Here is a 13,293-nt window from a genome sequence, read left to right as displayed (position 1 = left end):
GTTGGGACATACGTGGCACATGGCTGTGTGGCCCTGTGGCTTCCTCAAGATGAGTCCATCTCCGGTCGGGTCCTCCTGATTTCCTGCTGCCTTCAGCTTCGACCCAGCCTGGCTGTTTTTTCCAGGACTCCGGTCTTCTCATTGTGTGGCCAAAGGACGAGAGCCTCACTTCAGTCATTTTCGTTTCTAGGGGGTCTTCAGTCCTTATTTGATCTAGAACCCAAGTCAAGCCTGAACTCTCCCAAGAAGCTACAGTGGTTAGCGTTACCTGCTGAAATGTAATTTAGCTGAGTCGGAGAGGAGAGCACTGCAGTATAGCTTCCAATGCAAAACATCCTTCACAATTCGATCCACTTACTTGAATTTTAGTACTTTTGCCACGGGAGTTTCAGGCACGGGTTCCTTTACAATAACCCTTTTTTAAAGGGCAGGATTGTAAGGTCCAGGAGCAAGGGTGCACATGCCCTCACCACCAAAACCTTGAAGAACTGCAGCAGGGGGCATGTGCAGAAGCTATTTTTCAAGTGTTTTCCCCCCTCCAAGTCTAGCTCAGAGGGCTGCCAACTCCTGTTTACAATTCCCAGGAGGCCTAAGGGTAAAGAGTCCCCCTCCCTAGTGGCCATTTGTCCCAGGGGAACTCATCTCTGATGTCCGGGTGATTCTGGGAACCACTTCAGGCTGAAACCTGGCCTCGCTTGTAACTGGAGGAAGATACGAGTTTTAGGATTAAGGCCATGTTTATGTTTGTAAGTACATAGCAGGGGACTTATGACTGTTTTCAAAACATGTCCTTCAGGTGGAGACACAAGAAATAGACTCAAGGGATCAGAGAAAAAGGACACCATTCAAGGTGTTGCCGGAGGAGGCAGAGTGCCAGGTGGCAGAGTTTCCAGAGGGAGGCGTGTGTCTACAACAGAACAGCTTGCTTGGATTCCCATAGCACCTTTGAGGAAGGGACACCAGGGCATCTCTCCTCTGCTCTAGTCCAGCGGATTACAATGTGCACAGTACCTCTCCAGCCTGAGCACTTTCTGTGCCAGAATCTTGCCACCTTCTGACTGGGATAAGTAGCACTCGATTCCAACTTAGGAAGCAACCTTTGACCCTCCAAAGAGTGTACCCTGAAATGCTGGCTGGGTCTTCGTGTTCAGGGGCAGCCTCCTTCCTTGAGGTTCGTAGGGCTCAGACAGATCAGGCCAAGAGTCAAATGCTGTGGAGGGATGGCCTCAGAAGCACCCATTCCCTCAAGTCACCCAGAGGGAAAGTTCCACAAGGGTCCCAAGTCTTGTCTGGATGCTTCTTTTACTCCCCACCAGAGCATGGAATCCTTCAGTGACAGCCGCTGTCACTAATCTCTAGAGCATCACCTGCTGACCAATTAGCACATTGAGTGCTTTTGCTGTGCTGCCACTTTAAGGCTTCCCCTCCTTCCTGCAACTCCTACAAGGCACCACAGGGATCAAAGATGGATTTATGCGCTTCAGGGCTGAGATATCTGCTCCCATCTCCTTCCCTCTTACTCGTCTTTGACACATTTAAGTGTGGCATGGGTATGGAAGATCAGACCTCCCAAATTAAAGAGAGAAGAAGGATAATCTCACGCTCATTCTATACAGGCTCCAGTCCTGATTAGGGACTTCTGCTTTCCTCGTTCTGGACAGGTCCTGATCAGATGGGCTAACTTCCAAGCAGGCTCTTGACAGTACCTCCTTTGGAAGCTGTCCATTAACTTAGGAGCCCTTACTTGGAGCTGCCTGCTGTTTACGCAAAAGCAGGCAACTTAGGTTCAAGAAGATGTCCAGACTGAAGTGAGTCTTGTGTTCCTCCCTCGCTCCTTGGGATGACCTGGCTTGTCCCTTCCTTGCCCAGAGGAAGAGTTTCACTCAGTGGCTCTCATCTCCTTAAGGGCCTGACTCTTCGTGGGCAACACCTGGAGCTGCCTTAGATTTCCTGGCTAGGGTCTACCTGCATTTCTGTAACAGCGGCTTGCTCTTATGATTCGTACCTCCATCTGCATTTTATTGGTGTACCTGTTCCAAACCGCAAAAGGACCATTTCTCCCTAGCCCTATGATAAGTGCAGATCCAGATTACAACCACCATGAATTTTGGGGTGAAAGGCCTTCACACCCCTTACAGTGACTTAACCTCAAGGAAGGACTAACCCTCCTTTCAGGTCCAGCAGAATCTTTGCCCAGAGAGAGGGATACAGAAGAAACTGCTGGTCTGCCAGTCCACAGCAGAAGGCTGCTGCTCTTGTCCAAAACCTGTGTGTGTGGGGGGGAGGGGGTTGATGTATAGCGGAGGAACAAGCCCACTTCACAACAGAGCTACAGGGGCCCACAAATGCCCAAGAGGCAGGGGGATCTTACTGCCCCTCCTGAAATTCAATGCACCACCCTAATCAACCTTTCAAACACAGGCTGTACATGCCTTTCCTTTCCAGTCCACCTAAAATCAGCTTTGATGCCCCCACCCCTGCTCCTGCCATGTAAACACCCTTGCATTGTTTCAGAGCCCCTGACCAAGGCACAGACATATTGACATGCCATTGAACCCCTTACAAAAAAAACAAAAAACACTCAGACTCAATTCTGTGCAAATTTCTTTTACTGACGCCCAAACTGCACACAATGGTTCACACGGGGTGGTCTTCAAAAATGGGGGGAGGAAAAATTAACTGAAGATTCAACAGCCAGTTTCTTCTCAAACTGGCAAAGCTGTGGGAGGAGAAAGACGAGCCCCTCAGAAGGTTTTTAAACGAAAGCAAGTTTCCTTTTTGGTCAAGTTTCCCCCTCATGTTCCTTAGGTTTAATTTTTTTACATTCAGGGCTTCAACAGCAGCAAAGGGGGACTGGTGAAGTTTGGGGTCTCTTCAAGTGCAGGATGAGGTAACTTGGGTTGCAGGCACATTGTGGACACCTGTGAGAGGGGGGGAAAGGTGGTCAGATGCCAACACTGGGGGCGGGGGAGGTACAAAGGGAGACCGAAGGGTTGTTTCAGGACAGCAAGATTGGGCACAGTCACCCCCCCCCCAGGGAAGATGCATTTTAATGCTCACTGATCACCCTTGGCATGGCTCTTTATGGTGACAGACAGGGAGGGAAGCTGAACTTTAGGCAAGAACTATTAGGTTGCATTTGTGGCCTTTATCATAAAGGACAAATCAAGTGTGCATCATGTCAGGCCTTTGGCTACTCCCAGGCAGGTCTGGCTTTTCATGCCTTGGTGCAGCATTTAATAGGTGCTGTGTGGTACCCCCAACCCGGGACCGCCCAAGACAAGACCCAGATGATCTTCCAAGGGATCTTCACCTTGGCAAGGTAGCGGCCATACAGAAGGAGAAATTGTGGAGGACAAAAATCTCCAAACTGCAAAGTTGAGCAATACTTATGATTTACTGATAAAGTGGCCACAGTGCAGAAGCAGACCACCTATCCTCTGTCCCTCCAGGGCGATGCTTCCCAACTTCTCCCTCCCTCCCCAGGTCCTCCTTACCAGATCACAGCTCTTGGCATCCCCTCACCGTGTGCAGATTCATCATGCCAGTAGGGCTGGAGCAAGCTCTCCCCCAGGCTCAGGTGTTGAAGTCTGCAAAAATATATTTTTTTCTTTGCCAAGTCCAGGAAGCAGCCTCCCCACCGGCCTGGCTCCCATCACTGCCTCCCAGAACTTAAGCTCAAGAGGACCTCTGGTGGCCAGCAGAGACAACAACAGGGCCCTGGGAAGCCCATGCAAGGCCCCAGCCAGAATCCAATTGGGCGGCACACAGGCCAAGGCCAGTCACGCATGCCGTCCATGAGAAATGCTCTCCCGCTACTTGAGCAAAGATGTTCCCCAAGACACCTCTTTTGCTCCTACAAATTTACCAGTCCGTCAGCAGCCCAGGGTGAGAGGCTCTGAATTACTTGCCAGCCCTCACTCACATCCACAAGCTGTTGCTGGATCTCCGGCAGAGGCTGGGAGGGACTCTCCTGGGCCGGGGAAGCAGGCTTGCTGGCTTCCACCACCGCTTCCTGAGCCATCACGGGAGTGCTGGTAGCCGGGGTGTCTCCGCCGGCGGCAGCAGAACTCGGAGCAGGTGGCTCCTTAAGAGTCGAGGTCGCCTAGGGCACAACAAAAGAGGATTATGTTCCCAAACAAGCATCTCCATCCAGCAGGCCTTTTCGTGCTCAACATGAGAGCATGCCTGAGGACACATGGTACATAGGGTGGAAAGCCAATCCCTCTGGAAGGCTTCCTTCCTCAAAGCTGCGACTGAAGCTTTACTTTTCATTTAAGGTCACCCAAGAGAGGCTCCCAGACACCCTGCTGACCACAGAGAGACTTAACAGTCCAGAGCAGTGAAAAAACGGTGGCCCGCCATTTTTAATCCCTGTTGAGACAGTGATAATCCATCTGTACACATCAGTTTCTAGATCTTATTTTGAGGGCGCTCCAAGGGGCAGGCTTTCTCCAGTTCCGAGGTCCAGCTTCTATTTAACAATCCAGAGGATTGAGGTATGGAATGGTTCCTTCCTTAGCTACATTTAGAGGGGCTACTGTACCCCGAGTCTCCTGACAAATGTGCGTGCAACTTCAGACCCAGAAGTGTGCAGTTCCAGGAAGCACAAAACGTCCTGACGGTGGCCCCTTCCAGCCTCACCTCGGGTGCTGCCTGGCGTGGCCCAGCCGTCTGTTGGCGCCTGCGCTGGAAGTAAGGCCGATTGCGCTGGCGTTGGGGCTCAGGACGGATGCCGTCGGCTGGGGCTTGCGCTGCTTTGGTCTCACCATCTCCCCCCTCGGTGGTGGGCTGTTGTGGTGGGCGGGGGCGGAAAGGCCTGAACAAACGAGAGGCCGGAGAAAAAGGGTCATGGGCTAGCCCCTGAACCACCTGAAAAGCCCAAGGCGTGATGCGTAAGAGCTCCACTGGCATCCTGGGTGGCCGCTCCCAGGCTCTATAACTCCTTCTAGCTCTTCCCAAAATCCCAGCCACGTGTTTGCAAACAGACTTACCTGCGATAACGAGGGCGGAAGCGAGGGGCTGGGGCTCTCTCACCAGCCTGGATTTGCTGCTGGGGGTCTCCCTCAGGCTGGGTGGCATCTTTGGGCTCTGGGCTTTCAGTACCCTGAGAAAGGAAAGCACAAGCTGCAGCTGACTGCTGGTTGACCCTGGATGCTTTCAAGGTGAGAGATGCCTGCCCCCGCCTAGAGGGACCCTGGGCTGCCGGGGGGGCCTCCTAACCAAGATTTGGCCAGATCTGCTAAGTTCGGCCCAGACAGGTTGTCCAGGTCAGGGTGACCTCATAGCAAAGGCCACTTCACGCACAGAACTCACTTCCCTCCAGGCCCCAGTGGCAGGCTGCAAGGGCTGGGCGTGGCAGGGGCCCTGGGTCCTCAGCCCCCACAGCACCCACAGTCCTTCACGGAGGACTCACTTCCGTGGGCTGAGCCTGCTGCTGCTGGGGCTGAGCCCGAGGCCCCCGCACAAATCTCCGGCGGAAGAAAAAGGGTGGGGGACGCCTCCTCCGGGGACGCTGCTGTATGATATCGTCCGCTCTTCCCCCTCGCTGACCGTCTCGGCGGCCCCTTCTGTCCGGGCGCCATCCTGGGGCTGCTGGGCCTGCCGGGGCCTGGGGATGAACCGGCGGAAAGCGACGGCGGTTGGGAGCGTAGCGGCTGCCCTTCACGGGGACCCCGCCGGGGCCGGGTGACGTTGGCTGCCTCAGCACCCTGCGGGAGACCAGGAGGAGGGGTCAGCTGGAGCCTCCAGACGCGGCCCTTCCCGGGCGGGGGCCAGACCCATCTCCTGTCCCCCATACTACCTTCTCTCCTTCTACAACATCAAACTCCACCGTCTCTCCATCGCCGACACTACGGAGAAATTTACGGGGGTTGTTTCGCTTGATAGCCGTCTAGGAGAAAGCAACGAGAAGGCACGGTGGACTTCCAGGTAACAGTGACTGAAGTTTCTCACAAACCTTTCTATGGATGCCCCACTTCACTGTGCCTTGAAAAACTCTCTGGTGTACCTAATCTAAGGAACGACCAAAATGAGTTCACAGCTCTCTGGGTCGAGCTGAACAGGACTGTTTCACTGCCTCACGCTAAGCAGACGTCTTTATGGATTCTCCCTGCCAGCCACAGAGCCTTAAGGCACCGCATGCCCCCCACTGGACTGTATCAGTTGCGCTACAGCAGGACAAAAATCAGATTCTTGCCTCAACGCCTCCAAGAACTGCAGCCTGCAGGAGAACCACAAGCCAGGTCCAAGCTTACCAGGAGCCTGAGGCCACGAGAAAGGAGCATGCTAGAAGTCATGGCCATTTCGCCATTAAGTCACAGCTGACTTCTGGCAACTCATGGCAGGGTTTCCAAGGCCAGACATATCAGAGGTGGCTTGCCACTGCCTGCTCTGTGCCATGGCCCTAGAGGTCCTTACCTGGTGTACAAACACATCCTCCTTGGTATCATTCCTGTGGGGAGAGAGAGACAGAACATTTTGGTGTTTTCACATTGGGCAGTCAGAGTACCAGCCATGCAGATTCATCACCCTAAAGTTGGGTTGCACATTCTTGTGCCGCTGCCATTTGGTCCGGGGAATGCCATTATGTGACCTGCTTTGCACCAAACTGGGACAAGAATCCCAGAAGTCTGCGGCTATAGGACTGTTTCTTCCACCCCACCCCTCTAACTCAGCATAGGTACATTTTACCTCCGCTATCTGCTTTCTTACCCCTGATAGCCCTGGAGCATGCTGCTTATGTTATATGGAACTGTTTACTTTGGCCAAGACAGAAACATTAGCACCAGTAGTGATCTGATGGAAAATACAGAAACTTCTCTTCACAGAGGTGCCAAACTGGGGCTTCGTTTCAACGGAGAACCAGTGGCTCACGGCCTTCCTATGACATCACCTTCTGCCAGAATACACACCCACACACGAACTATGGCTTTTTATTAGCCTATCGCATTCCTCTTATGGACAAACACCCCAAGATGGCATCACAACACAAATAAAAAGGATGGATAAGCAGTCCCAAGTCCTCTGCTTGCTGGCTGGGACAGTGCCAGTCTTGCTGTTTTGCTGCTTGTGCTCCCAACAGCGCCAATCCGCCCAGAAGTGAGAAACAGAAAGTATTTTGTTGTGTTTGTAGGGGGCCTGGTCAAGACATCTATGGAGATGTTGACATGTCTGCTTGGGCAGATCCCCAGGGGTCCAGGAAGCCCACAAGTTCACTTGAGGCTCATACTAGAATTATCTTGGGGCGGCGTCTCAGAAATCAGTCTGCACAAAAGTTTGGTCAGGTGACCAGCAGCCACAGTTCCCAGGTAACCTTTGCTCTTCTGATTCAGGCAGAAGCTGGGGACTGAGAAGGCAGGTGGCTTGCTGAGCCCAAGAGCACCTGAGGCTGAGCAGACTCTATCATGTCTGAACGTGTGGCAAGGGACCCCCCCTCCCAAAATGAATAACTTCGGCCACTCTTCACCCCCAAGACTGAAGGCCCAGCTCAGAGTCTCTTAACACCTCCTCTTTGTAAGTTAGCTACCTACCTCCGGGGGGGGGGTTGGCATAACAGATTGAATGGGTGGGAGGGGCCAGCCTGAAGTCAATCAAGAAGGGTCCGCACCCAGCTGGCTCATGCATCTCCCACCTGAGAGGCAGGTGCCACTGACCAAGACTGACAAAAACTGAAAGGACTCCCCACACTCCAAGCCTTTGGGGAGGAAGATGGGGGGTGCTTACCTGTTTATAAATCCATAGCCATTACGGACGTTGAACCATTTTACCGTGCCCTGCACCTGGGTGGCTGCAGCATGACGCCAAAGAAGAGAGAAGACTGATGACTTGTTGCCAGGCAAAGACCAGCCACCCCAAAGCTCTACGCCACCCTCAGAACAGCCCCAGGAGCCTCACCATTAACCCACAGGACTTGAGCCCTTTGCTTCAGCCCCATCCCCCACCCCAGCTAGCTAGGGCCTCCCTCCCACAGCGTTCACACCAGCACAGAACTGGGCATTGCCTACTGGCCACCCTGCCTCTCCAATGGACGCTTTAAGCTTATCCTACACTGAGTAGGGGGTGGGACGTGGTGGCCTACTGGATGGCCACTTCCAATTCTAAGCTACCCCAAGCAACCACTTGGGGGGGGGAGGCTTAGCCCACAAGAAGCCCTGAGAAAGACAATGGCATGACCTGTTATGCATTGACCTGTTTCACTGCCACCTGTACTGTCAACTGCTAAGACTTAAGAGGAAGGTTTCCTCTTTCTACGGCTTCCTACGGCTACAGCTTCACGATGGCTTCCCAAATAATCCTAGGCACCACTCTGTGAGCCTTTTTGGTCACCTGGCCCAGGCTTTCCAGAGGCCACACTCCATCCCACTGAGCTAGACTTGCCAACCTCCAGGTGGCTGGGAACTCTGACTGACCGCCAGTCCACAGAGGTGAGCTCCCTTGGAGAAAGTGGCAGCTTTGGAGGGTGGGCCCTACAGCATGGCACTGGGCTAAGTGCCCTCTCCCCAAACCCCGCCCCCTAATTTCCAGGTAGTTTCCAACCAGAGCGCTGCTTCCACATTCGCGGGCCACGCCCTCCCGGGGCATCTAAAAAGGCATGCCTTCCCTTCCAAGAACAGGAGGAGGGGGCTTCCCCCACGTATCCCACACCCTGCTGCCCCACCCACCCACCCACCCTCCCTGGGGCAATGCCAGGCGAGCGACGCCTCCTTCCCAAACTGCAGAATCACACCGGGACACACGGAGGGGTGAACCTTGGGCTGCCTTCTGGGCACCTGCCGCAGGGCCCCGCCCTCGCCCCCACCCCCACCCGGAACCCACCTTGGCCCACCCGGGCCCGAACCTGCGAGGAGCGCGCGCCAGACGCTAAGGGCGTTGCCACCCTCCCGGGGGCGCCTGGAGGTCTCCCGGAGCGCATCTCCAAGGGGCAGGGAGGAGCCCCCCGGGGGGGGGGAGGGCGGGGCGCCTCCCCAAACCCCCAGGCCCGGCCCCCCTCCCGGCGGCGCACGTGCCCGCAGGCCCCTCCCCCCCGCGGCAGGCCCCTCCCTCCGCGGCAGGCCCCGCCCCCTCACCGAGGACGCGCTTGGTCGCCTGGCTGCGGGGCGCGGCGCTGGCCGCGGGGGCGGGCGGGGGGGCAGGCTTGGCCACCCCGCCCGCAGGCTCCCCCCCGGGGCTCTCCGCGGCGCCGCTGCCGGCCCCGCCTCCGCTCTCCGCTTCGCTCAGCATCCCGCCGCCTCCTCCTGCCGCCTCCTGCCGCCGTCCGTCCGCCGGTCCGTTGGTGCCTCGCGCCCCGGGACACACCCTCGCTCCTCGCGGCGCCAACGCCCAATCAGCAACGGCCACCGCCCCCGCGGATCCCCTCGCGCGCCCGCCAGCCAATCCGCGCCCGCCCTGCCCTACCGGCCGCCCGCCGCGCTTTTATGGGCGCCCCGCTCGCCCGGCCACGCCCCCCGCCGGCGCCCCGCGCTCCCATTGGCCGCCCGCGCCGCTCAGGTGCGCTCCCGGGCCCCGCGCCCCACGTGGGCCCGGCTGGGAGGCGAGGCGAGCGCGAGCGCGGGGAAGCGGCGGCGCTTACTCCCGAGGAAACCCGGGAAGGGTCGCGGAGGCTCTGCCGCGCCCTTGGCATTTGGGGTTTTCAAATGTGTATTTCCTCCCACGCGAAGTTAGAAGGGCTAAGGAGCCTTGCGCCGGTCACCGCACATGTGCCCGATGCGCACTACCTGCGCTACAGCTGCACCCTTACCTGGGCAAAATATGCGGCGTCTTAATGGGAACCGAAGTTGCATTCCAGCAGGACCTTTGAAGCACTCGAGGCTCCTTCTTCGGATGCGGGGAATGGATCCTCACTCTGCCAACGTGGGGCAAAACGACGGGGAGGCTGAGGCAGCTACTTCGCTAGAGCCTTACCTGGAGAAAGCCCCACTCCTCCCAAAGTGGGTCGTGCTTGTGAGTAGACATGCCGGGGCTGGCTGGCATATTGCGGATGTATTCTGCTTGCCAGATCAGTTGCCTTTGCAGTTTGGATGTTATAATAGTTCTAGCGGGGTTGCGGTGAAGAACACCAGAAGAAAGTGTATGTAAAGTATTTTGAAAGTGCCGCACCAGTGCCTGTTAGTTATGGATGGCATTCATTGTTTAGATTGCCAGCGCATTAACACATTTTTGGCAAGTACCAGGCATGTACGCATTTGCATGTTGTGTAAGATTTTGGCTTTTATAATGTATGTTTGCTTTCGGATTTGCTTTGCACTCTTAAAGAGTTATGTTTATATGTTGCTTTTCCTCTGGACTGCACTACAATCCATCAAGTTTTGCAAGCTTTCCCATCGTGCTCAGTGATTCGATTGCACTTTCCCAGTATTTCACACATTGCACAGCCCGTCTGCCGGCATTATTGTCCCAGGTACACCCCATGCTTGAGGTCTGGCAGTGCTAGACAAGCAAGAGCAACACTGAAGCAAACCTCCAATAAAAGTAAATAGCATGAACTGCCTTCTCTGGAATTTGGTTTGCTCCCTGCCTAACCCTGCTTCAATAGAAAGAGCACTTGATTTTTTTTTCTTGGTGGCTGTGCCTTCTAATCTTTGTGTTATCCAGGAAAGGTAAAAGTCCAACATTGTTGCTTTCTGTACAATCATTAATGGGAGAGGGAATGTGATTGGATGGCTCAGAGACTTGGAAACATTTTTGGGGGAGGGGGGACCGTCAAGTTGCAACCTCCTGATGGTGACCCTGGATGGTTTTCGGGACAAGAGACCTCCAGAGGGGGCTTGCCATTGCCTACCTCTGCATCGTGATCCCTGGACTCCCATGTTGATCCCCCACCCAAACACCAAGTGGCTTAACTTTCAAGATCTGATCTGATGAGTCTGGACCACCCTGGGCTAGCTACGCAAATTTAGCGAGTTATCGAGCTGGAGATAAACCAGGCACCTTGTCCACAGGAGACAACGTAGCCAAATGCCGCTTCCTGAGTCACTCTCTGCAGCTTTTGCAGTGTTACTTGGAACTTTGTATCCTGCAAGTTGCAGCCCCTTGTGCAAGTCCCTCTGAACACAGCAGGCTGTATTTGTGGGGAATCATGCACAGCATTAGGGTGCATCCATACAGGCTTGCCTGATACTTATTTAAGCTCTATTTCTTCACCACCAGCAATCTCTCATTGGACTTGGAAGTCTGCTCCCAGCCTTCAGGGAGGGGGGTATGCCTCCCCCTGGGTTTGCTGCAGTTGTTTTGTTCCCCAATCAGGACAATGGGAATAACAGCCAACTTATTGATCTCATTCAAATCTTGCCTCTCTCCCTGTGGGGAGCTTCCTCCCTCAGTTTTATCCTCACAACAACCCTGTGAGGTAGGCAAAGAGTGTGTGGTGGGACCTAGGTCATCCAGCAAACTTCCGTGGCAGAGTGGGGATTTGAACGTGGGGCTCCATATCCTGTTCTCTCTTCCCAATATGCCACACTGAAGAATGGCACCATACCAGTTCCCCACTGCAGCCCTAACCCCCCATACTTGTAAGTTAGGACATACAAGAGACATCCTTGACAGAAACAAGTAAAGGGTAGAACAAAGTGTGAGTCCAGGGGCATCTTGAAGGCCAACCATTTTTTATTCCTGGTACAAAAATGCATCTGAGGAAATGTGCATGCACATGAAAGTTTATACTTTGAATAAAACTTGGGTTAGTTTTCCAGGTGCCCCTGGACTCAAACTTTGTTCTGCTGCTTCAGGCCAACAGGGTGACCCACCTGAATCAACCAAAGGCTAAATATTGTCTAGTGATTTTTGCCACAGGAGAAAAGGAAGAAACATTGAGAAATCATCTCGTTACAGAAAGATGGAGCAAGATGGGTGGCTGTGTCTACAAGCAGCAGAAAAGAGCAAGATTCCAGTAACGTCTTAAAGATGAACAGTTTGTGGCAGGGGAGGAGTTTTTGTGAGTCCCTGCTCACTTTTTCAAATACAACTAGAAAGTGATATAAGGACAGATGAACTCATTTTAGCTCTAGCTGAAGAAGTGAGCAGGGACTCCCGAAAGCTCTTCCCCTGCCACAAATTTTGTCATTCTTTAAGGCACTTATGCTCTTTTCTGCTGCTCTTTATATAGAACAGTCTCCTGGTTTTTGGTTTTTTTTTTTTTATTCACCCTAAGCCTACCGTCACTGCCCCCTGGCGTCCATGTGGGGCCTCAGCAGCTTTTGGTATTCATTTACCTAGTCATGTATTCTTTATTCTTTACATTATTACAGCACTAATAAAACACTGATTGGTTCATCACATCTCTACTAGCCCAAGGGAGCTTCTGGGACAGAGTGGGGATTTGAACCAAGTCTCCAATTCGGCATGCGAACCACCACACCGTGCTGGACTCAGACTGAAGTTATCAGCTAGTGTGTTGTTATTAATTGTTATTAGTTCCAAACCGCCCTGAGCCATACGGAAGGGCAATATAGAAATCAAATAAATAAATTGTAACATCAAGAATTAAACTCAACGGCCCACAAACGAAGATTAGAGTGAACGGCTCCCTGAAGCCGGCTGCAGGTTGGGAACTGCAGGTTGCCGGCTGCAGGTTGGGGAACACCTGGAGATTTTGGGGGTGGAGCCTGAGGGGGGCAGGGTTTGGGGAAGGGACTAATGCCATGCAGCCCACCTTTGCAGGCAGCCATTTTCTCCAGGGGTCTCTGTTGATTGGAGATCAAGTATAGTCCCAGGAGATCTCCCTGAAGAAGCTGGGTTTTCATGCTCTACTTTGCATGACCCAAAGGAGGCTCAAATTGACTTACAATTGCCTACTCTTCCTCTCCCCACAAGCGACACTCTGTGAGATAGGTTAAGCTGAGAAAGCTTTGAGAGAGCCCTGAGAGAACTGACTAGCCCAGGGTTACCCAGTTAGAAGAGGGGGATCAACATCAGTTCTCCAGATTAAGCACTATACCATGCTGGGTCCCACCTGTAATTGGTAACCCTGAATATCTGCTTATTGGCTGACCTGAATATCTGCTTATTGGCTGAAGGGGTTGTGGGCCAGTGTTGCCCAACCAAGGCACATATGACCAGCATCCCACTCTAAAGGTAAAGGTATCCCCTGTGCAAACACCAGGTCATGTCTGACCCTTGGGGTGACACCCTCTAGCGTTTTCATGGCAGACTCAATACGGGGTGGTTTGCCAGTGCCTTCCCCAGTCATTACCATTTACCCCCCAGCAAGCTGGGTACTCATTTTACCGACCTCGGAAGGATGGAAGGCTGAGTCAACCTTGAGCCGGCTGCTGGGATTGAAGTCCCAGCCTCATG

At 53.8% G+C, this 13,293-nt stretch overlaps 1 protein-coding gene across 1 annotated transcript; it reads right to left on the bottom strand.

Moving 5' to 3' along the window:
* Positions 1–2,591: 2,591 nt before the first annotated feature.
* YBX2 (Y-box binding protein 2) lies at positions 2,592–9,388 on the bottom strand. Its single transcript, XM_077314469.1, is given in 13 exon segments — positions 2,592–2,921; positions 3,498–3,590; positions 3,926–4,105; positions 4,645–4,819; positions 4,995–5,107; positions 5,417–5,541; positions 5,544–5,631; positions 5,633–5,686; positions 5,688–5,711; positions 5,804–5,893; positions 6,421–6,454; positions 7,726–7,789; positions 9,069–9,388. Coding segments are annotated over 12 exon segments (1,152 nt in total). The 5' UTR covers positions 9,223–9,388; the 3' UTR covers positions 2,592–2,921; positions 3,498–3,539.
* Between the last annotated feature and the right edge of the window lie 3,905 nt (positions 9,389–13,293).

The sequence above is a fragment of the Paroedura picta genome, chromosome 16, assembly GCF_049243985.1.
Source record: "Paroedura picta isolate Pp20150507F chromosome 16, Ppicta_v3.0, whole genome shotgun sequence".
NCBI classification, from domain to species: Eukaryota; Metazoa; Chordata; class Lepidosauria; order Squamata; family Gekkonidae; genus Paroedura; species Paroedura picta.
The sequence above is the reverse complement of the archived record's forward strand: the minus strand, read 5'-3'. Positions and strand labels throughout refer to the sequence as shown.